This window comes from Arachis stenosperma, chromosome 9, assembly GCF_014773155.1.
Source record: "Arachis stenosperma cultivar V10309 chromosome 9, arast.V10309.gnm1.PFL2, whole genome shotgun sequence".
NCBI lineage: Eukaryota > Viridiplantae > Streptophyta > Magnoliopsida > Fabales > Fabaceae > Arachis > Arachis stenosperma.
Genome location: NC_080385.1, coordinates 146,487,406 through 146,513,360, shown reverse-complemented (window position 1 = coordinate 146,513,360; position 25,955 = coordinate 146,487,406). Strand labels below are relative to the sequence as shown.

The following is a 25,955-nucleotide window of genomic DNA, read 5'->3' as shown; positions in this document are numbered from 1 at the left end:
TTATGATGTTCACATATTTTATACATTCTACTTTAACACACATGTATGCGAGTATGGGAGCAGTACTAACACGCCTCACCTTTCTTCTAGTACCATGCCTCTTCAGTACATGAAGAAAGATTTTCCATTCAGCATAGTAGTATTACCCTTTATGATTTAGTAGAATAAAAAATGAATAAAAATAATGAATGATTGATATGTTTAGTAGAATAAAAATAAATAAGATAAATAGAAGGCATGCTTTAAGCATGGAACAATATAAAAAAATAATATATTCCTCTCAAGAAAAGTAATAATAAAGTAATATAACATCAAATTCCTCCATTATGATTTAATTATCTTTGCATTCTTTTGAGTTGGGATATATATTAGAAGATCAGATGAAAAATATTAGAAATTAGTCTTTTAACAAATTCTTAGTTAGATATTTATTTATAAGTAAACTTTAATCATTAACTAATAGTTTATTTTATTTTTAGGCGAAAACATACAAGTGGATACTAAAAATTAGTTATCAAACTAATTATATATTATATTGTATAACTTATTTTTAATATATATTATATTAGGATAATTGATTTTATAGTCAATTTTTTAATGTATTCTAGTAAGATTTATGAGTCAAATATATTATACAAAATGGTGTATTAATTGATTTTTTAGTTATTAAATATATATAAAATAATTTTTTGTATATTATAATTAAAAAATTTTCATTTAAATTTTAAAAGTAGTACATATATTTTTTTAATAAATTAAATATACATAATAAAAAGGATTTTTTTAAATAAATAAATTACATATTTTATTTACGAATATTGGTAATTTGTAGCGTTTTTATCGATTTGTATTGCATTACTTATCTCGTTTACAGTGTAAATGAAATAAGATTGTTCGTATCTTGTTTACAGAGAGGACACATTTGTTGTTGCAGTATCACGTTTGTACACGTGATACGTGGGAGAAAACGATCAACACGTACCTTGTTTATAATGTAAACGAGATATAAACAATCTTATTTCGTTTCCACTGCAAATGAGATATTGAAAAGTTATGATGTTTGCATTATAAATGAGATAAAGTATGACAAATTTTGAGCATCTATAAAAAGATCTGCAACCATTTGTATTCTCCACAAACATTTCACTTCTTCTTCATTTTTCTTCAAAAAATTAAGTAAAAATGTCTAGTGGTAATGGATATGTTGTTTTAAGTGTGTATCCCAATTATCATATGAGAAACAGTGACACTGAAATTATATTTAAGTGTGATAATCCTATTCTGTTACGCACTTGGAGAGTGAATTCTTTGCTGAGCTAAAGAATCTAATATTAACGAACCTTGATGCTAATGGGACAAAAGAGGTTGGAAGAGTTGGGTATAGGTTGCTAGCAGTCTATGTCCCCCACTCTGTCTCCTCCTACAAAGCACGGACACTTTCTTGATTTACCGTATCTGCGTGTCGGACACATTTTGGATACGACATTCATCGCCACTCGTCCGAAACGTGTCTTCTGTGTCCAACCGTATCTTAATAAAAAAATAAATCTTCTTCGGACACACTTGGACAGACCTAAATACCATCACGTGTCAGCGTGTCCAACTTTATTCTTAACATGTATTTTTTAAATTAGTTTAAAAATAGTATATATTATTAATCATTAAAACAAAAATATTTTTAATAATTTATATAATTAAAAAAGATATTAAAAATAATTAAAAAATTAATTTATATTTTAATATTAATAAAATACCAAAATATCATTATAATTTATCTAAAAAATAATTTATATTTTATATATAGAACGTGTCCCTGTGTCTTATAAGCATTTTAAATTCGCGTATCCACGTGTCTTGTGTCGTGTCGTGTCCTGTGTCCTTATCAATGTCCGTGCATCATAGGTCTCCTCTCTCAACCAGTCCAGATTGATGGCCTGCAAAGTTGGGTGATTATACGGCATCCATAGGAATCACAAAACAAAGTGTAATATAATCCTCAGATTCAGTTTATTACATAGGAGAACTAATCGTTTAGAGATAATTGACTAAAACATTTTCACGTACCTCATGCAATTGTAACCGATCCAACAAAAGACGCCAACGAAAGACTCACTGGTCAAACTAGGGACCATACCTATCAACTTGTAGACATATGCAACAATAACAATATCTCAATTTATGAAAGAAATTATTGAATTACATACATAAAAAGGTCAATAACTGTATATGAAAATAGTTACCTCACGGCCAGAGCAAACGTCAGAATCTGTCTCTCTGGTAGAAACTACTAAAAAAATCTATGGTAAATCCGTGAGACGAGTAGCAGAGTGCCTCCAGCGATGTTGGTGGTATATCGATGTGCTGCAGAGCATAAGGAGTGGTACATCTATGTAAACATAGCAAATCTCCAAGACAGACAGCGACACCTCTCAAAGTCCTTTAATAAGGGCAGACACCTGCTATGGATCTGATTGTTTGATTTGTCTGTCATTAGGTAACCCCTGATTAGCAGTAGGATGTAACACCTTATGTACTGTCGGAGAGTGACTAAATCTGTAGTGGCTGGCATATGCTATACTCGATCCATAAGTCATGTCAGCTTGATGAAAAATGACTTCTTCTTTTGCGTCCCTACTGCTGAGCATGAGGAGGCCTGGCATCAAGGAGCTCCTGTACCTACTCCCAAGTCGGGTGTTGGTACCATGTTTGAAAATCATGCAAGCATCCACCTATTAGCTCTCCGTGAATGCATAACCCAAGGTCGTATGCAATATCCTGCAGGATAATGGTGCACTCACCCCAAGACTGGTGGAAAGTGTGGGTCTCTGGACACCAACGCTCTACAAATGCAGTAATTAGAGAGTTGTCAAACATAAAGTCTTTGAGCTGTACTGTGTCGCCAAACCTAACCACCCTCAAGTAAAGGAGAATGACGTCTGGTGGTGTAAGAATATGGTTCACTCGCCTAGAAAGCAATAGACAATGTCTTTGTAAAAAAGTAAAACATTTCAATAACAAATCTATTTCAATTATTAAAAAAAATTATTTTGAAATAAAAAGATACAAATAATAAAAAATAATTATTTCACATTTCATACATTAGTTGAATTCAGAATAATTAACTTTACAAATAAAAAATTTAGTATATTCAAAATTAAAATTACAAAAAATTTAATTCGAATTAAAGAAATAAGAAAATGAAATAAACACTAACTAAGTATATTAAATTAACTAAATAAGTTAAATTACATAAATCTATTAAATAAATTGAATTAAATTAACTATAAGTTCAATTTAAATTAATTAATTAACACTAACTAAATACAATCCACTACTTAATAGACACTAAATATAAAAAGTACCTTAACTATAATTATATATTTATTTAGTTGAAACAGAAAAATAACAATACTAACCTAAAAATCAATTATCCTAATGATATGCTATGTTACATTCAAATAGTTGATATTATTGTCTCATATATCTGCCACATTATAATGTCTGAATACCTCAATAATATTAACAGAAATGTCACGCTATAAATAAGGAGGAGAAAAGAAGTAAGAGAAAAGAAGTAAAAACTAAAAAGTGATTTACAAGGAATAATAGTCACGCTATAAATGACTTATGATGTTTACTACGGTACGATCATAAATTCATACGTATCGATACAATTAAAATATGGACAAATTAAAACACGACACGTGAATTATATTTTTCACGTCAATAATTAATTTTTTTTAAATATATATTATATCAATTATTTTACTAAATTATCCTTATAATTTAATAAAAATAAAAAATATTTTTTATTTAATATTATAAAAAGACTAAAATACCCTTTTTTATATTAAACAAAAATTAATTTAAAAATCAAAATCAAAATACATCTCATTATTCATATACATTGAAAAATTACTTCATTGATCATAAACCCTAATCTAATCTCTCTCACCCTTGTTCATACAAAAAAAAAAATACATCTGAACAATTTTTTTTCATCATTAAATATCAATCTACCAATAAAATACAACCTCATCCCTAATTCCTACCCGGACAGCAGCAGCCTATCCTCACCCTCTCTCTTCATCGTAGCCGCGCTCTCTCTCTGTCGTTCTTCACGCAAGCAGCCGCCTTGTCGTTCCCCATGCATCAACAGCCCATCGTGTTGTCCTCCACGTAGCAGCAACCCCGTATCACTCTCTAGCGTCGTGCCTTCCTCCACTCCTCCCTGCAATTGTCACTCTCTGTCTTCCATTTGCAGCTGTTCAGCCCTGCCGTTTCCGTCGTCTAGCCCCACAGTTTTTGTCGACACAGTCCCTTGCATCTAGAATGGAGCCTCAGGTAATTTGCAGTTCAGTTCCAGCGTTCTCTGTTCTAACTTTTGATTTTTTAGTTCCCTATTCCAGTATTCTCTCATGTAACTTTTGCGGTTGCTATTTCTTGATTATGTAATTTTAATTTGTGGTTTAGTATTTAATTTGTGCTTGTTCTAATTTTAGTGTTGTTGTAATTTTAATTTATGCTATTCTAATTTTAGTTTTAACATAGATGGTGATACACAGTTGAACCAAGGGGATGATGAAGATATGGTTTCAGGCTCCAGCAGCAAGCAGAGTTACAATTTTCAAGCTTGCAATGTTAATCCTAAGAGAGAAAAGTACCTCAGATACCGGACCAGACTTAATGCTGCAAAGTATGCTTGTTTTAGCTATGTAATTTAGTTTTTATATATGTTTCAAAAATGCCAACCTATCCTAGATTCAAACCTTATGTTTTCTTGGCTTCTTTCATGCGGTTTTAATGCATGTAATGTGAAATATACCTTCATCCTTTGGTAAAGAATTAGGAAGTACATATTGAGGTTTGGTAACCATATCTAAGTTATCTTCATTCAATCCAAAGTTCATCAGAAGAGGTGCTCTGTAATTTTAGCTTCAGGTTGGTTTAGTTACTCCTTTCCTCCATACAATTTACTTTTCCTATTTTTGTTGGGAGAAAGAAAAAGAGAATGATGATAACTTGATTTGAGAAGGGATTAGTTATATGTAGGTCAGGGAAAGGTGGTTTTTCTATCTTTCTTATTTTTTAATGTATATGCTAAACTAAATGTACTATAAATATCAACTTAATTTTGGTTCTTTAACTGCTGCCAAAGCTGTTACGATGCCAAAACTGCAAAGCTGTAAATTTAAACAAAAAGATGTAACATTTCTAATGCATTCAAGTTTATTACATGAATTTATAAAGACCTCTGTAATATCGTTATTCATTAATAAAATCTGTTATCAAACACAATCTTGATAAAGTGTCTCCTTGTTGAAGAAAATATTAGGTCGGGGCTTTGAGTGTTTGATCGCTTGTGGATTCTGCTGGGAATGTCAAGCTTACTAGCTCCTCTTTTGAATATTATGTGATTTGTTGAACTACACGTCTAGTCTAATAATTGATTTTTTTTGTTCAAACATTTCATGAAGATGATCATACTTTTACTAAATTAATAATTTAAGTTTTACAATTTTGTGATCATAGTCGAATAATATGCACTTCGGTATGGATTAATTTGATGTAATTGACCCCAATTTTCATTACCATATTGTTACTAGGATGATAATTCTTTTTCTTTTTGGGTTGATTATGCAGTCACTATAAATCTGCAGTTGGGGAGTGGTTCAATGGTGGATTGGACTGAAATTTTGATAGCAAGTTCTGGATGTAATTTTTCGCTCTGAATGATTGGAGGATTAAGATAAGATTTGGAGGGTGAGATATGGCTTGCGTGCGCAAAGTAATTTTGTAAATTTTTCATGTTTTTCAGAATTATAAGCTTATAACACATAACATTCTTTCGAGTTCTCAGCCTTCACCCAGCCTGATGATTCCTCAGAAGATTGAACCTCTTCCATTGCTCTTGGCCATTACAGAATCAAGCCTTTCTTGCAAGCATGTAAGCTCTCTTACCAGAGATTTTCTTGTTTCCCTGAAACTTGGATGCAAGCCCTGGTATATAACATTGATCAAGGACAAGGAAGCTAACTAAGACTCTAAATAATCCTCCTAATGCATATGTATCTAATCATTTACAAATCACAATTATCGCACGTGATTGTAATGTAAAGCCATTGATAAAAAAAATAGTGAAACAAATACATACTTGATGCAACATTTTATTACCAAATCAAGGTATATTGAAAAGAAATTGCTGATTTGATATTAAGTAAACAGCATCAGTAACACATACTTGAATAGTATCCAACTTCCGCAGGAGCCTCATTATATTCTCTCCAAGTGCGATCCTCTGCTTCCCATCATTTTGTAGATCAGAAGAGTGCTCAAACGCTTGAAATAGAAGCTTTGATATCAGTCAACTCCTTACTGACTTCTCTGCTACAATACAGAGAATGAGAGACACTATAATAGCATAATAACAACTAACCTATTGCTAACTACCATTTTCATTCTCTTCACTAAAAAAGGCATCACTGAATTCTTTGCTGCCAGTTCAAGAGTAAGACAGACTGCTTCCGCCTGAATATGTGACATATATTGATCACATTCTCATGAGTTTAGCATGTCAGTTAGTTAGTTAGAGGAAAGATATCTTGTTTGTAATTCAATTTCAAACAAATCCAATGTAGCATCCATCCTAAGGTGTAATGCAAGTTTATGATTACCTTGATTTATATGCACTTCATCACAAAATGATGCTATGTCTTTTCCACAAATTAATGAAACTAATAATGCAGCAGCATTTACTAATATACCTTTAAAATTAAATAATTTTATTTTATAGTACTCATTTGTATTCTAGTATTTTTGTGTGCATCACACATATTAAATGTAGTATATTGTATATTAAAGCAAAGTTACCGCAGCACATAAAACATCACTCAGAGGATCCTCCAGACCAGAAGCGAAAAAAGAAGAAGTAATTAATGAAAAATTGCAAAGAAGAATTCACGTAGTGATGCTTCAGTGGTGTGTCTTTGACCATTTAATACCATTTTTCCAACTTCCCATAGCAAATTCTGGTGTTCATGTATGTCTTCTTCATATCAACATCAAGAAACATTCAAAGGCTATCCATCCCTAATCACTCAACTTTGCCTCCTTTTAATTTGTTAGACTTAGTTGAACTGCCATTGCCATTGCTATCGTCATCAAATATTTGCCAAGCTGTTATATCATGCATAAATAAATACATATTTTTGTTCCAAAAAATACACATAATCTTTTAATCAAAATGTGCACTTTTTAATTTACATACACAAATCCAAATGCATTCTTAGTTAATTGTTGTGTTCATTTAGTAGAGATGACAGCCAAATGCCTTAGAGAAGCAATGATGTTGGAAGAAGAAGAGTTCAGAATTAAGACAAGACAATGAAGCTGTTGAAGTTGTTTGATATTTGAAGCTTCACCATGATTGCATGGCTGCATTTGTCACTGGAGTATGAAAATTGATAAAATTTTTGGAAACAGCAGCAGCCACTGATGTAATTGTCAGGTTAGCCTGTTTACATTACACCCTTTGAGTACGGCCTTTCACCAAACCTTGCATTATATATCATTGCTACTTTGATTTGATGCATTTGAGAGAGCTTTATTCATGGATGCTGTCATTAAGTGTGATACTATGCCAGCAATGATAATCAAAGCCGAAATCAATATGGTTATACTCATCATATACTAATCAGTATTTCTCTATCAAATTCCTCTACTTGCTTCAATACAAACATTTTCATCAAGTATTTACTATAAAGTGATGTTTGTTAGAAACAATTTTCAAAGGGAAAAATTAAAGAAAAGAAAAACTAGACCTTAAATCCTTAATTAATTAGGATTAGGAAAGTTAACATTGCAACATCACTATCATTATTTTATTATGAATATGAACCATAAACGCGCTCATGAAACTAATCCCTTCTCAAATCAAGTTATCATTCTCTTTTTCTTTCTCACAACAAAAATAGGAAAAGTAAATTGTATGGAGGAAAGGAGTAACTAAACCAACCTGAAGCTAAAATTACAGAGCACCTCTTCTGATGAACTTTGGATTGAATGAAGATAACTTAGATATGGTTACCAAACCTCAATATGTACTTCCTAATTCTTTACCAAAGGATGAAGGTATATTTCACATTACATGCATTAAAACCGCATGAAAGAAGCCAAGAAAACATAAGGTTTGAATCTAGGATAGGTTGGCATTTTTGAAACATATATAAAAACTAAATTACACAGCTAAAACAAGCATACTCTGCAGCATTAAGTCTGGTCCGGTATCTGAGGTACTTTTCTCTCTTAGGATTAACATTAGAAGCTTGAAAATTGTAACTCTGCTTGCTGCTGGAGCCTGAAACCATATCTTCATCATCCCCTTGGTTCAACTGTGTATCACCATCTATGTTAAAACTAAAATTAGAATAGCATAAATTAAAATTACAACAACACTAAAATTAGAACAAGCACAAATTAAATACCAAACCACAAATTAAAATTACATAATCAAGAAATAGCAACCACAAAAGTTACATGAGAGAACACTGGAATAGTGAACTAAAAAACCAAAAGTTAAAACAGAGAACGCTGGAACTGAACTGCAAATTACCTGAGTCTCCATTCTAGATGCAGGGGACTGTGTCGACGAAAACTGTGGGGCTAGACGACGGAAACGGCAGGGCTGAACAGCTGCAAACGGAAGACAGAGAGTGGCAATTGCAGGGAGGAGTGGAGGAAGGCACGACGCTAGAGAGTGATACGGGGTTGCTGCTACGTGGAGGATGACACGATGAGCTGTTGATGCATGGGGAACGACAAGGCGGCTGCTTGCGTGAAGAACGACGGAGAGAGAGCGCGGCTACGATGAAGAGAGAAGGTGAGGATAGGCTGTTGCTGTCCGAGTAGGAATTAGGGATGAGGTTATATTTTATTGGTAGATTGATATTCAATGATGAAAAAAAATTGTTCAGATGTGTTTTTTTTGGTATGAACAGAGGTGAGAGAGATTAGATTAGGATTCATGATCAATGAAATAATTTTTCAATGTATATGAATAATGAGATGTATTTTGATTTTGATTTTTAAATTAATTTTTGTTTAATATAAAAAGAGTATTTTAGTCTTTTTATAATATTAAATAAAAAATATTTTTTATTTTTATTAAAGTATAAGGATAATTTAGCAAAATAATTGATATAATATATATTTAAAAAAAAAATTAATTACTGTCGTAGAAAATATAATTCACGTGTCGTGTTTTAATTTGTCTACATTTTAATTGTATCGATACGTATGAATTTATGATGGTACCGTAACAAATATCATAATTTATTTTTATAAGCGTCTAACTTATTACGTTTATAATATAAATGAAATAAAGTTGTAAACAAAAAAAAAGTTATTCATATTTCATTTAGATTTATATTTATATTTGTAAATAAAATATTTAATTTATTTATTTTAAAAACACCTCCTTTCTTTTCCGTACCTAATCATGGATCAATTTTTAATTAATGAATAATTGATCCAATATCTTCAAGATAAGATCCTCCGCCCCCACAGCTCCGACATCACGTGTTTCAATTTCTGTAGCCGTCGGTCCAAAGAAGAATATATAATAAGCAGCATAGCAATAATGCAATGCAAGTATTAGAGTTAGAAAAAGAAGTTAAATAAAACCTTAATTATCGATTAAGCAGCATGGCGACGGTGATGTCTTCTGTGCTGTTGAAGTTGGTTTTCCCGCCGCCGGCGTCTGCAGTGGTTTCAGCCGTTACGGTCGGGAGCTTCTTGGTATTAGCGTACTCTGGAGTATCGGAGATGATAGGGAAGCAGTTGAACTACTCCAAGTTCTGGAATGCAGCGACGGAGAAGCAGAAGAATAAGAACATAAAGGTTTCGAGCAGAGTAGGAATGGTTTTGTTGTACGGACCTGCGTTTCTTGCGGGTGCTGCTTCGTTTTGGTTATACCCTAATGAGGGTCTTAGATCCACGCTCCTCAACTCTGCTGTTACTCTCCACTACTTCAAGAGACTCTTTGAGGTATCTAAGTTTCTAAAATGAAAAAATTAGTAAAATTAAAAGTTTATTATTTTTAAATTAAAATAGTAAAATATATATTTTATAAAAATTATAAAATTAATCATTATTAATTTAATATTTTATTATTTTATTAAATTTTTATTTTAAAAGATCTAAATTCTATATTCATTGATTAAAATAGTCTTATTTCTTGAATTTGAATACAAAAAATATTAAAAGATCAATAAAATTTATTTTTTTATTAATAATTAATTATTAATATTTAAAAATATAAATTAAAAATATGTTATTATATTATCAGACTAAAAAAATGGGTTTAATAATTAAAAATAATAAAAAAATAAATTTAACTAATTTTTTAGTATTTTTCTAATATGTCAAAATATAAAAATATTATATTTATATAAAAAATTAATTATTAAATTAATTAATATATATTTATATATAATTATATGTGTTATTTAATTATTTTTAATATATATATTATAATTATGTAATGATTAATTTTTAGTGTATACATAATATAATTAATAAAATAATCATTTTTATACATTGGTCGTGGGATAATAATAATAATAATAATAATAATAATAATAATAATAATAATCTCATGGTTAAAATGCAACCCCCTAATATAATTGAATTTTTCTTTCGCTTATTTTATATAATATCTTTCGTTTTTTTTACAAAATGATGATTTTTTTTATATTTTAGAGAGGCGTAGAAATGTGATTTGGGGTTGGAGGTAGAGTTTTAATATATATATATATATATATATATATATATATATATATATATACTCTCCGTTTTGTTTATTGCACGAGTACTCATATATATCCATTTTTCAAAGAAAGAAATATTCTCTAAATATACTTTTCGATGGATAAATTTTCGTGAATATCCATCCTAAGAGAATTGCTATTCCTAAATTGGATAATGTTTGAAGTGTTAGAATCCACAAAAAATAAAAAAACTTATAATAATATATTCACATATTTTTTAATTTGTTGTTAATTAACAAATAATGGTAACCAGTCTATGTTCTTGATACAAACTTTTATATATATATATATACTCTTCGATGGATAAATTTTCGTGAATATCCATCTCAAGAGAATTGCTATTCTTAGATTGGATAATGTTTGAAGTGTTAGAATCCACAAAAAATAAAAAAAATTTATAATAATATATTCACATGTTTTTTAATTTGTTGCTAATTAACAAATAATGGTAATCAGTCTGTGTTCTTGATACAAACTTTCATATATATATATATATATATATATATCAACAAATTACAGTAAATCTTTTTTTAATATAACAGTTTGATTTGTTATCCTAATTTATTCTTATCAAAAATATATATAACAGATTGCTATATACATAAATAACCAAACTTTTTAATTGACATGTCTATATATAACTTATGTTGATCATTGTTATCCCCCTCAGATTGGCGCGTGTAAATTTTGAATGCCCAACTTGACTAAGAGTTTCCCAAACTATTTCGTCCCGAAAGTCTTGGTGAAAATATCAGCTAGTTGGAGATGAGTAGGAACGTAAGAAGGTAATAGTCGATTGTGTATGATTTCATCCCAAACAAAATGACAGTCGACTTCGATGTGCTTGGTACGTTCGTGGAAGACTGGATTTTTAGCAATGTGAAGCGCCGCTTGACTGTCGCAGTGCAAGCGAATGGGAGCAGGATGCGACATGTGCAACGAGGACAGTATATCCTTTATCCATATTAATTCTCTAGTTGTCTTAGTCATTGAACAGTACTCAGCTTCAGCAAAAGAGGCGGAGACCGTTTGTTGTTTCTGTGTTTTCCACGAGATAGGGGCGGTACTGAATTGAATAAACCACCCTGTAAGAGATCGGCACGTTAGCGGACAGCCAGCCCAATCAGAATCACACCAACCATTGAATTGCAAATCATTTTCTTTAGGTAGAAGTATGCCCTACCCCGGATGTCCCTTCAAATACCGAACAACCCGTAAAGCGGCGTGCCATTGTTCAGTACGTGGATTCTGCATAAACTGAAAAAAAAACATGAACACTATAGGTAAGGTCAGGTCTGGTAAAGGACAAATATATGAGTCTTCCAACTAGGCGGCGATACATGCTAGGATCAGAGAGAACAGGGCCAGCAGCGGATGCCAACCGGTGATTTTCCTCACACAGAGTAGCTGCGGGCTTAGCAGCCAACAAACCTGCTTCAGTGATGATGTCCAAGGCATATTTTCGTTGGCACCGAAAAATTCCCTTGGAAGATCGGGCAACTTCAACCCCCAAAAAAATTTCAGGCGCCCTAAGTCTTTCATGTGAAAGCACTTGTGCAAGTACTGTTTGAATTTGTTAATTGCATCACCATTATTTCCTGCAATTACAAGGTCATTAACATACACCAAAATAACCAGGTGGACATCATTTTTACAGAGACTAAACAAGGAATGGTCTTTTTGTGATTGCTGGAAACCAAATCGAGTAAGGGTAGAGGATAATTTTGCAAACTAACAACGCAGAGCTTGTCGCAAGCCATAGATGGATTTTTGAAGTTTACACACAAAGCTTGGCTGAGACACTTGAAACCCGGGTGGGAGCTTCATGTACACATCTTCATCAAGGTCGCCATGCAGAAAGGCGTTATGGACATCCATTTGGTGAAGTTCCCAATCCCGGCCTGCTGCAACAGCAAGAGTTGTTCAAATTGTCACCATCTTTGTGAAGGATTACCATGTGTTCATAACACGCAGCGGAAGAAATGAAAGTAATCCTTAAAGATCTATTTTGTGTTTAAATTTTATTCCAATAATATATATATAGCAATAGATCAGATTTAAATACCTGAGTACGCTAGTAAAAATCCTTTTCTCCTTCGATGCTACGAAGGCGCTATGCGTATCCACACCGAGACTAACATTTGCTGTCAACCCCTTGACCAATGGACATCTGATCTAAATTGAGAAACCTCATGCAACTCTTTGCACACCATAAAATTCTTCTCTAAGAATTAGGCTCACATACATTTATGTGCGTAGAGGTAAAGGAATAACAACCCTTGTTATTCTCTCTGTCTTTCTCATGTTTTCCTCTACTCTTGGCATACCTATATATAGTATGAGATTTGTTGTTGATTTTAAATTTGAATCTCAATTCAAATTTGAATCATATCTTACTATTTTAATTTGAATCTTTCAAATTTATGAATTATATCATAACTCAATTTGAAACAGAATCAGTTAGGATCTCATCCAACTTTATAATTCAAATTTAGAAATAGAATAACTAATTATTCTCAAATCTCATTTAATATTTCTCAATTATCATACTATTATTATATTTTTGGTGCTAGCAAAAAATATAATAATATTCCATTTGAATTAATATAATTATTTATTTGATCAAATCAAAATAATAATTAAATAATTCTATAGCAAATATTAGAACACTCGTTAGTGTGTGACCCCATAGGTTCAATACTAAGCGGGTAGTAAATTAGTCATACTAAATTTACTAATCAAGGTTGGCGTCTAGCAACACTCCTCAACGGCCCGATAGTATGAAGTAATATATTTTTACTAAGAACCTTAGAAGAACAAAGTATAATTCCTTCCATCTTTCCAGCTCTTGGTTAACCCTTAGAGTATGGTTTAATTGTCAAACTCTAACTTGTTACCATTATTATAATGAACTGTGAATGACCTAAGAAACTCATTTCTTCATTCATTCAATCCCCTTGACCAATGTTTTATTCATCTCAGTCATTATAATCATAGAGCTCAAACTCTTTACCGAGAGTTGACGGATTCCTTATTGACTAATCATTAATTCTACAAGTATTTAAATCATACCCAATATCCATTCAACTAGCACCCTAGGGTATTAGGTGTCTGGAATCAAAGTATAATAAATACATTGTTAATTACTATGACAGTCGCAGGTCAAAGGAAACTCTATTACTATGTTCATCTTGAGAATATCCTATTGACAAATATACGGTAATTATAACCATTAGGAATTCTCAAAGTGAGTCAGTTCAATGGTCATATCTCTATATGCACCATCTATATATATAATTTAATAAATGAGATCTATTAATCTTCATCCAATGAAGACCATTATATATATATTGATCTTTCCGGATTATTAATGCCCTTTTTAATAATCCTATGACCAAGAACAATTTAGATTAAATTATAAAAGATTTATTTCTCAATATTATGATCACTATCATAATAATAAATCTCCAAATTTAATCTAGGACGTTATTATATTAACATTTAATATAATAACAATAACAAATTATTTGAAACATGATTGCTTGGATTGTGGTCATACTCCTTATTCTCAACAATCTCCCACTTGCACGAGAGCCAATCATGATAGATTGGATCTTAGGCATACTATTATCTCAATAATCTCCCACTTGCACTAGAGCCAATCAATCATGTGTATAATTTTTCAATGCACATTTGTGTTTGTCAAAACTCTTTTGACCTTAAACACCTTTGCTCTTGAGCATATTTGCTTGACCTTTTTTGTAAAATATACCTAGTGCATAATAAATATTACGTTTTCTCAAAACATGAAATCTCCCACTACAATAGTGCATAATTTTATTTTAAGGACAATCCTTATTGAACATGATTATAAAAGATCTAAGTAACCATTAGATCTATCTTTATAGAATTGTATCATTATACAAATAGGGTACTTTTTTTTTTTTCAAAAAATTTTAGTTTGACGATCAAACCTTTTATACTTTTTGGATACTGAAAGTATATCCTGTATTGAGTGGTAAACAATTCTAATAAAAGTAATTGTACTCCCACTCTTCTTTTAAGATGGAATCCATTTTCTAAAAACGTTTAACCTCTTATCACAGACACTTTGTCATAAGAAGAGTGATAAAAATAATCTCATTATTTCTTTAGGGTAACCAATAAATCTCATTTATCGGACCTAATATCAATTCTATTGTTGTGCAATCCCTTAACACATATAAGACATCTCCAAACTCTAATGTTCTTGAGTTTTAGCTTATGTCTTTTCCATATCTCATATGGTAAAAAAATTGATTTAGTGAGAAATTTGTTAATTTAGCAAAATTTCTAAAATGTAATCCAAATATTTAACAAAATAGTCAACTAAATCAAATTTCATGTTTCTTAAAACATGATGGAGTACATAGAGTACTAGTATTTGTGCATGGAGAGAATCTCATTCTCTATTCAATAAAATTTCAATTAGATATTAGAGATTTTACTTTAAACTCTTATAATAAAAATACTCAATATTTTTATTATTGGTCAAACCAACCCTTAAGAGCAATTTTGATTCGCATCCTCAATACTCATATTGAGTTTTTCCAAAAAATGCCACAAACCTTAATCATATTAAAGCCAATTATAAATTGTTTGCAACAAAATAAATCTCCAAAAATGCTTGCAAGAACAATTCTCGCAAAAGCCATTTGCCTAATGGCATTTCAACTTCTAAAGTTGTTTAATTCAAAATATATTGCCCAATACTCCCACTAGTTTAAATAAAATCTTTGATAGTCATACTATCTTACTTTGGACATCATACATCTTCTCAAGATGTTTAATAATAAATAGTAAGTTGTTTTTTGGAACTCATGGTTGTCAAAACAACCCATATTGTAGTAAAACAATATTTCAAATACTTCACAAGTACTGACTATTCCATCACCAATTTTATAGGACAATATTATTTCAATAGGATTATCATGTCCATGATAACCCTTTCATACATAAGAATAATTCTCAATGTATAGCCAATTTATTACTTTCAAGTATGCCATACGAAAGATGGACATATTTAAAAATTTAAAATATGAAAGTAAATAAGAAATCTATATTTCTGGTAAAATTATTTAGAATCATGAATGAGTACTTTGGTTGTCAAGTTGTTACTCATACCTATTCCAAATAAATATGATTAAATTGTATCACATACAATTATAATCCCAAATAATTATCTGGTTGTCAGACAATTATTTAACTAAATTATATTTTATACCCCTAGGTTGTCTAGGTTCAAGTATAAAATTAATTCTCCTTATACATCATCATATGCATAAATAAATTCTATCTTTGAGTACAAGTTTTCTGGTTGTCAGGTTGTTCCTTGTAAATAAGAGATAAATTTATTTGTTTGACAATCTCCTAACTTTTAGGATTTATCTCTATTGTTAGAGAATTTTTCATCAGCAGTCATGGATTAAATTTTATACTCCCAGGTTGTCTAGGTAAAAATATAAAATTAAATCCCTAATACATCAAATGTATATACTGATTATTATCTTGAAAATAAAACTCCTGGTTGTCAGGCCGCTCTTTATAATCAAGAATATTAGAAAAACTAATTTCTAAAATTATAGTGTTCAAAACACATCAATCAAATCAAAATTTGATTTTTTTATGTACTAACATTTAGCCTTAAAAAATTATCAAATTAAATTTGACCTTTATATATACACTTATATATATAAAAAATGAACAAAAGATATTTTGTATCTTATTCTTTTTATTGTGATCAAAATCACAATAAAATTTAATAAATAAATAAAATCATACAAAATATTTGATTATAAATATAACTTTTATATTAAAAACGGATAATTTAATCACAATTAAATAATTAAAATAAATTAACTATTAATTTATTAGAAAACCATCTCAATGAAAATAAATACATCACATGCTTAAAAATAATTTGAATTAATTCTATTAATTCATAAACTTTAAGAAAATAAGAATAAAAATTTAAACGCAAAAAAGCCAAAGCTCTGATACCACTTGAAGGATTACCATGTGTTCATAACACGCAGCGGAAGAAATGAAAGTAATCCTTAAAGATCTATTTTGTGTTTAAATTTTATTCCAATAATATATATATAGCAATAGATCAGATTTAAATACCTGAGTACGCTAGTAAAAATCCTTTTCTCCTTCGATGCTACGAAGGCGCTATGCGTATCCACACCGAGACTAACATTTGCTGTCAACCCCTTGACCAATGGACATCTGATCTAAATTGAGAAACCTCTTGCAACTCTTTGCACACCATAAAATTCTTCTCTAAGAATTAGGCTCACATACATTTATGTGCGTAGAGGTAAAGGAATAACAACCCTTGTTATTCTCTCTGTCTTTCTCATGTTTTCCTCTACTCTTGGCATACCTATATATAGTATGAGATTTGTTGTTGATTTTAAATTTGAATCTCAATTCAAATTTGAATCATATCTTACTATTTTAATTTGAATCTTTCAAATTTATGAATTATATCATAACTCAATTTGAAACAGAATCAGTTAGGATCTCATCCAACTTTATAATTCAAATTTAGAAATAGAATAACTAATTATTCTCAAATCTCATTTAATATTTCTCAATTATCATACTATTATTATATTTTGGTGCTAGCAAAAAATATAATAATATTCCATTTGAATTAATATAATTATTTATTTGATCAAATCAAAATAATAATTAAATAATTCTATAGCAAATATTAGAACACTCGTTAGTGTGTGACCCCATAGGTTCAATACTAAGCGGGTAGTAAATTAGTCATACTAAATTTACTAATCAAGGTTGGCGTCTAGCAACACTCCTCAACGGCCCGATAGTATGAAGTAATATATTTTTACTAAGAACCTTAGAAGAACAAAGTATAATTCCTTCCATCTTTCCAGCTCTTGGTTAACCCTTAGAGTATGGTTTAATTGTCAAACTCTAACTTGTTACCATTATTATAATGAACTGTGAATGACCTAAGAAACTCATTTCTTCATTCATTCAATCCCCTTGACCAAGGTTTTATTCATCTCAGTCATTATAATCATAGAGCTCAAACTCTTTACCGAGAGTTGACGGATTCCTTATTGACTAATTATTAATTCTACAAGTATTTAAATCATACCCAATATCCATTCAACTAGCACCCTAGGGTATTAGGTGTCCGGAATCAAAGTATAATAAATACATTGTTAATTACTATGACAGTCGCAGGTCAAAGGAAACTCTATTACTATGTTCATCTTGAGAATATCCTATTGACAAATATACGGTAATTATAACCATTAGGAATTCTCAAAGTGAGTCAGTTCAATGGTCATATCTCTATATGCACCATCTATATATATAATTTAATAAATGAGATCTATTAATCTTCATCCAATGAAGACCATTATATATATATTGATCTTTCCGGATTATTAATTCCCTTTTTAATAGTCCTATGACCAAGAACAATTTAGATTAAATTATAAAAGATTTATTTCTCAATATTATGATCACTATCATAATAATAAATCTCCAAATTTAATCTAGGACGTTATTATATTAACATTTAATATAATAACAATAACAAATTATTTGAAACATGATTGATTGGATTGTGGTCATACTCCTTATTCCCAACACTTTGTCACCGGAGAGAACGTTTCATTGTAATCTAGTCCTTCCACTTGTTGATTTCCTCAACTAACCCATCAGAATTGTATTTAATTCGATAAACCCACTTACAACCATAAGCTTTCTTTCTTGGAGGAAGAGGTGTGAGCTTCCACATGTTGTTAACTTCCAGTGCTTGAATTTCTTTGGACATGGCATCTCGCCATCGCAAATCTATGACAGCTTGGGAGAAGGACCGAGGTTCTTGCTCGGCTTGTAATGAAGTAAGACAAGTGCGGTGTTGGACAAAGAAATTGTTACAATTCACAAAGTTTTGTATAGGATAGGACACACCTGAGGAAGTTAATGAAGTCAGATTCTGGACGGAGGGGCTCTTTTGGACAGTGGCGGTGGTGACAAAGTTGCGCAGCTTGATGGAGGGCATTTTTACAGGATGTCCACGGCCAAGGGGGGCTTCGGTTGCGGCTGGTGGCAAATCAAAGATCGGCACCGTTTCCTCGATGTTGATTTTGGAGGGGATGACGACGTCCTCGTTTGGGTTGTCTCGGAGCTCATGTCCCCCTGTCTTGGATATCATGAGCAATGGGTGAATGTTCTAGAGTCTCATTTTGATTCAGAGGAATAGGCTCAGTTGTGGGGGAAGTGGAAATTGACCTAAATGGAGTGTTCTCTTCAAAAACATGCTCTAGCATTGGGGGCCCAATTTGGTCAACTCGTGAGTTTGCTCTTTGGGCTTCATGAAAGGAAAACACACCTTCAATGAAATGGACATCACGAGAGACAAGAAAAACTTTCTTTTCCAAATCAAACAGCTTCCATCCTTTTTGCCCAAATGGATACCCGACAAACACACATTTCCTACTTCGACTGTCAAATTTGTCATTTTTCCTACTTTGGTTATGAGCATAACACAAAGAACCAAAAACTCATAGGTGTTCATAACTGGGAAGTCTTCCATGAATAATTTCATATGGGAATTTTCCTTTCAACACTAAGGACGGTGTGAGATTGATTAGGTGCCCGGCAGTTAAAACGCATTCTCCCCAAAACTCAATAGGGAGATTACCTTGGAATCGCAAGGACCGGGCAACATTTAGAATATACCTGTGCTTGCGCTCTACTTAGGGGTGAAAAAAGGCCAGGCGGCCTGCCAGGGGCCTGCAGCCTGGCCTGTGTTTGGCCTGACCTGTTATAAAATAGGTATAGGTCCAAACTCTTTTAAAAGCCTTAATACATTAATAGGCTAGGCTCAGGCTTACTAATTAGCCTTATAGACCTGTCAGGCTTGCTTGAGCCTGTTAAAATATAATTAAATATATAAATAATTATTTATTATTAATAAAATTATGAGATATTTTAAATTTATTATATTTTATTATAAATATTTTTGTATATTTTAAATATGTTAGAAGTTTAAAATTTTTTATAAATATTAAATATATGACATATTACATATAACTATTTTTATTAAAAAATAATTTTTTTAAATAATATTTTTATTTTTGTAAAAAAAAAATATCAGGCCTTTTAACAGGCTTCAGGTCAGGCCAGACTGAATAACAGGCCAGGCCTAGTACTTTATAAAGAGCCTATAACAGGCTGCAGGCCAGACTCAAGCCAATCAACTGTACGACAGGTCAGGCCTGTTAAGAGCAAAGCCTGGCCTGGCCTGGCCTGTTTCCACCCCTAGCTCTACTCTTCCATTTTGTTGTGGAGTTCCGACACACGAAGTTTGATGAGCCACTCCATGTTGCATAAAGTACTGCTTTAATCACATGAACTTTGTTCCATTATCGGATCGCACCATTTTGACGCATTTATTGTACTGTTTTTCAACCAAAACAAAGAAATTTTTCAACATAACAGACACTTTCGTCTTTTCTTTTAACAAATATATCCAAACAGCTCGTGAGCAATCATCCACAATGGTTAAGAAATATGAGGCTCCATATGACAACGGAGTTTTATAAGGCCCCCACAAGTCACAATGAATCAAATAAAAAATACTCGAAACATGACTATCACTTAATGAAAACTTATCTTTTGTTTGTTTGGATTTTTCACAAATTTCACAAATTTTATTTACCTCTTAGCTAGTACATTTGTCACTCATATTGGGGATCATTTGCACAATTTTAAATGATGGATGTCCCAATCTCTTATGCCACAGAGTCAATTTATTTTCAACTTTGACATGACTTGCTTGAACCTTGTGCACACCACGATACTAATAGAGCCCATCCTTCCGTTCACTCGCTTCAATCATCTTCCTCAAAGTGTGGTCCTGCATAATACACAGCTTGTCAGTGAATTGTACAACACAGTTTTCTTCATCAGTCAATTGTGGAACAGAAAGCAAGTTGCGTTTTAATTTTGGTACATAAAGGACATTTTTCAACTGAAGTCCTCCGTCAAGAAACACAGTTCCTTGTTTGCAAGCAAGCACCTGCTCACCGTCAGGCAGCCCCACTGGGCATCTTGAAATGGTCCTTTTTTCACACAAATTTTTCAAGGTACCTGTCATGTGGTTAGAAGCACCACTATCAATGATCCACAAATCCCAAATTTTTTATCAGTCATTTTCTCAGATTCAGCTGATTTTTGTTTACTGATCATATCAACCAATACCTTCCATTGCTCACTAGTTAAACCTGTCATGTCAAGATTCTTTTCTTCTAGGTTATTCACACGAATTCCACTTCCTCCAGTACATGCCACATTAGCGCGTGTTTGAGCCCCTCGGTTGCGCATCCCTTGTCTTCCTGATCTTCTGCTAGTGCCTCTTCCTTCGTGCCTTGGCCGGTCACCCCACCATTCTGAGTAACCCACTATTTGAAAACACTCTTTCATATCATGCCTATTTTTACCGCACTTGGAACATGTCACGACCTTTTCTCCATGTTCACCTTCCCTTCTAGCCTTGTTGCCGACATGCGCCGCAAGTCCCACAACTAGTCCCCTTTCATCCGCCGACTTGGTGATTGTCTTCACCCTTTCCTCTTGTATTAACATCGCGTACACACAATTAAGCGAAGGTACGGAATCGGTTGCAAGGATACTCGACCTCACAGTGGCATAGCTGACATCATCAAGGCCCATGAGGAGTTGGTGAACCTTTTCTTCTTTCCTCCGCTTCTCAAGTTGAGAGCCAATTGAACACTTGCACCCACCACAGGTGCATTTGGAAATCTGGTCACAGTTTGCAAGTTCATCCCAAAGTATTTTCAACTTCCCATAGTACGCAGTCATGGATGCACCTTCTTACTTACACCTTGTCAAATATGCTTTCAACTGCTGTATTCGAGGTCCATTCACAACAGAGAAGCATTCTTTAATGTCCTCCCACAGCAGCTTCGCATTCTCTGCATACGCCACGGTGGTCCACAAGTTTGGCTCGATCGTATTCGAAATCCACGAAACAATCATGGATTGGACCGTCTACCAATCTTCAAGTTCATGTGCATCTTTTCCTGGTTCTGTATGAGTCCCGTCAATGAATCTCCACTTTTTCCGAACTCAAAGAGAGATCTTCACAGCCCTCACCCATTCGTCATAATTTTCCCCACGCAATTGCATATGCGTGATTATGTTTCCTGGGTTATCACTTGCGTTGAGGTCATACGGCGAGTGAGTCTTCTTCTCATCTCCTCCTGAAGAGTGTGGTTTGTCTCCGATGATCTTTTCTGGCTCTGCCGCCATGATTTCTCAGCTCGTCCTCTATTTTATGTATTTCTCAAATTAGGCTCTGATACCATAATAAATAATGGTAATCGGCCTGTGTTCTTGATACTATATATATATATATATATATACCCTAATCAACACATCACAGCAAATCTTTTCCTAATATAACAGCTTGATTTGTTATTCTAATTTATTCCTACCAAAAATATATGTGACAGATTACTATATACATAAATAACCAAACCTTCTAATTAACATTTCTATATATAATTTATGTTGACCGTTGTTACTAATGATTCTCATCACTATTTTTTAACGAGATTTATTTGTAATCATATTAAAAAATTAAATTACAATAACAATATAAATTAGGCCAATTTACAATATATTATATTTAAAATATTATTGTCTCCTATCCATATTATTTTATTTATTTATTACAGTCTAATTAAAAAATCATTTAATTAAAGTTAAAATCTATTTATAAATCTTTTAAAATATTATTATTTTTCTTTTGCTAACAACACAATAACTGCAGAAAACTACAAAATAATTTATTCATACTAAAAAATATTAATGTATGGATATTTAAAACTTAATTTTTTACAAATAATATAATCTAATTTTGTATAAAATACAAATATAATACTCGTTAATAATAAAATTTCAAACACAAAATTAATATAAAAATGACAAATGATTTCAGTATATCACTAAAATTCAATATTTTAGTGGATCGATTTTTTCACGTGCAATTGAAGTGAAGCTATCTTTATGAAAAAAAATTTTCGTATCCATTTAAATATTTTTTTAATATGACTGTAAATAAATAAACCTCATTAAAAAATGATTATGAGAATCATTAGCAACGAATTTAAAAACACGTGGATCCATTATTAGTTTATTACAAACTTTTTCAGCTTTTGTGAGTCCCAATTCTTCAAGCCTTAATGCCTTATTATTCCCTTATCCCGTCTTGTTTTGTACGTTTCTGAATTCTTCCTCCTCTATTCGACATCTGTCCTTCCATATGTGTAGACAATTTGAAATCTACACCATAGCATTGCCCTAGAAAAAACATGTACATAAAAAGCCTCAATCAGGCATGAGGCATGAGCATGAAGAATAAGTAGAGCCTATTATTACCATCTCTAGCTAGGATCATGGTAATGTCTGCGCTACTGAAGTTCCTCTTCCCACCGCCGCCGTCTCTGGTGGTTTCAGCCTTGTCGGTGGTGAGCCTGGTGTCGCTGACGAACACGGGGTTCTCGGAAATGAGAGGGAAGCATCTGAACTATTCCAAATTCTGGAATGCCACCACCGGCGACTCTTCTAAACAGATCAAGCTGTCAAGCAGAGCCGGGATGCTGATGCTCTACACTCCCGCTTTTCTTGCCGGCGTCGTTTCGTTCTTCATCTTCCCTAACGAGGGGCTCAGATCTACCCTCCTCCAATCTGCTGTAACCCTCCATTTCCTCAAGAGAGACTTAGAGGTAGTAATAATAATAACTAATAACTAATAATAATTCGTAAAATACATTCAATTTTTTCGTTTTTAGGGTTTAGATGTCTAGAGAAAATCATGAATTTTCTATTTCGGAGACAAAAATATGTGTGTCTTGGTCAACGAACGGGTTGAGAATGTGCGTGTCAAGTTTGGACAGAAAGAATTAAAATCTAAAGTTTCAAAGACTTATGAGTGCATTGAAATTTCTCCAATTTATTATCTGTTTTATCTAGTACTAGAGTTTCTACTGATTTGATCACCTATCTATGGAGGTCTTAGACTCTTAGAGAGAGTTCTAGCCTTCTAGGGATGATTAGTATTAGGAAATAGGCCAAAGTATACTTGTATGCAATTAAGGTTTTTCTTCTCTTTTACTCTTGTTCCAGTTTTTTTAGTCCCTCTTTTGTTTTTGAAATTAGTCTCTTGTTTACTTAAAAGTCAATTTAGAAATTAGGTTGGTAGGTTTGTGGAGATTTCTTAGCAAGGATGAAAAGGGCATCGGTGATGAAAGTAGATTTTGACCCAACGGGAATTCTCCCCTCCCCCCTTCCGCCTTCCCCCTTCTTTTTTCTCTTCTTCCTTTTGGTATATGACCCATAATTTTTAGTCCTAATGTCACGACTTTGAGAAGAGCTTTAATTTGTAGGGGTTAACTTTTTGTTTCTTTGTGTATGGGTCTAATATGACGAGGTCTCATCAAAGGGGTAAGGCTAAGGCTCTCGTGCTAAGGTTAATTCCATCCCGGGGTCGAGTCTAAGACTTTTGGTAAATGGACTAAGGAATCACAAATTGGTAACTATTACTATTGACTTGGAAATTGTGTGATTAATTTTCTTAGAATAAAGGAAATAACAGTTTGCTGTTTGGTTGGATATGAGTGATTATTGTTTAATATATATGTGTATTGCATTCTGTTTATGTTTTAATCTTCTGTTTCTCATAAATTTTAAGAAATGCTGTTTGATTGTGCTGTGTAGGTGTTGTTTGTCCACAAATATAGTGGCTACATGTATCTTGATTCTGCAATACCCATCACTCTGAGTTATTTTGTATCAGCTGCAACTATGACCTATAGTCAGCACCTAACGGTAACAGAGGGGCTTCCACAGCCACAAATTGATCTCATGTACCCTGGGGTTGCGGTGTTCCTCATTGGTATCATTGGAAACTTCTACCACCATTACCTCCTTTCGAAACTGCGAGGGGAGGGCGAAAAGGAGTACAAGATTCCAAAGGGTGGCTTGTTTGGGCTTGTGATATGCCCACATTACCTCTTTGAGATTACTGTGTTCTATGGGATTTCAATGATTTCTCAGACTGTGTATTCATTGTGTTTTGCCATAGGCACCACTTTCTATTTGGTGGGCAGGAGCTATGCAACGAGGAAATGGTATCTCTCTAAGTTTGAAGATTTCCCTAAAAATGTTAAGGCTGTTATCCCATTTATCTTCTAAATGTTGCTAGGAACAGTTAATTCATAAATGAATTGCAGGTGTTATGTTGGGTACATTTAAGTTACACTCTCTTCTTGGCTTCCTTTTGGTATTCAGCACATGGCCTGTTCAAGGGTGTTTTGTTAATTAGACATTCAAGGGAATTGACATGTTTTGTATTAGGTCTTAGTCATATATTTTGTATGTATGTGAGGATGGCTCATCCTCTTTTGTACATTATTTCTCTTAGTAAAAATGCTTCTTTTTCTATTTGAAAAAATATATATTGCACCTACAACTAACCACCTTAAGTGTTAGGTGAATTTTCCAGACGATTAAGTTTACAACTTTGATTACAGCTACTGAAGAAAGTAAAGGGCATTCAAAATACCGAAAGCTACTAATGCAAGTAACCAAATTTTATTGGATGCTATTTCCATGCTTTAGTTGTACTGCAGGCTTTGATTTTTCATGTTTATACAATGAAACATGAAGACACTACAGCACTGACTGATAACTGGTAAATTTGAAGATTCTTTCAAATAAAAGGTTCCTTAGGTAATTTGTGGAACCTTTTTCAGAAATAAACCGTGTTTTTCTGTTTAAATTCTTCTGAAAAGAAATAATTTGACTTCCCAAAGAATTTGTGGCTATTCTGTGCACTTCAATGTTGTTCGGTGAGAGGCTAACACGGTGGCTGATTGGTTGGTGAAGAAGGGTGTGCGCTCTCGTGGTGCTGAGTTTGAGTGGACAGAATCTCCTCTGTTGTTGCAGCCTCAGATGTGTCGTGGCCATTTCGGCTGTGTTGTTTCCCCTTTTCTTTTTTCTTTGGTTTTCCTT

General features: G+C 32.5%; 1 protein-coding gene and 1 long non-coding RNA gene across 4 annotated transcripts; one reads left to right on the top strand and one right to left on the bottom strand.

The window, feature by feature from the left end:
- Positions 1-8,079: 8,079 nt before the first annotated feature.
- On the bottom strand, positions 8,080-9,917 carry LOC130950524 (uncharacterized). 2 transcript variants are annotated; one of them, XR_009073619.1, is made up of 4 exons: positions 9,682-9,917; positions 9,491-9,588; positions 8,612-8,895; positions 8,080-8,404 (listed from the first exon to the last, which is right to left on the bottom strand). It is a non-coding gene; the product is annotated as an uncharacterized LOC130950524 (long non-coding RNA). The 2 variants fall into 2 exon arrangements; XR_009073618.1 differs by having other exon boundaries at positions 8,612-9,588.
- On the top strand, positions 9,636-25,397 carry LOC130950523 (uncharacterized). 2 transcript variants are annotated; one of them, XM_057879043.1, is made up of 2 exons: positions 9,636-10,044; positions 24,660-25,397. In XM_057879043.1, exons 1-2 carry the CDS (start codon positions 9,703-9,705, stop codon positions 25,134-25,136), a joined length of 819 nt encoding a protein of 272 aa, XP_057735026.1. In that variant the 5' UTR covers positions 9,636-9,702; the 3' UTR covers positions 25,137-25,397. The 2 variants fall into 2 exon arrangements, with proteins under 2 accessions (XP_057735026.1, XP_057735027.1); XM_057879044.1 differs by lacking the exon at positions 9,636-10,044 and adding an exon at positions 23,118-23,668.
- The last annotated feature ends 558 nt before the right edge of the window (positions 25,398-25,955 follow it).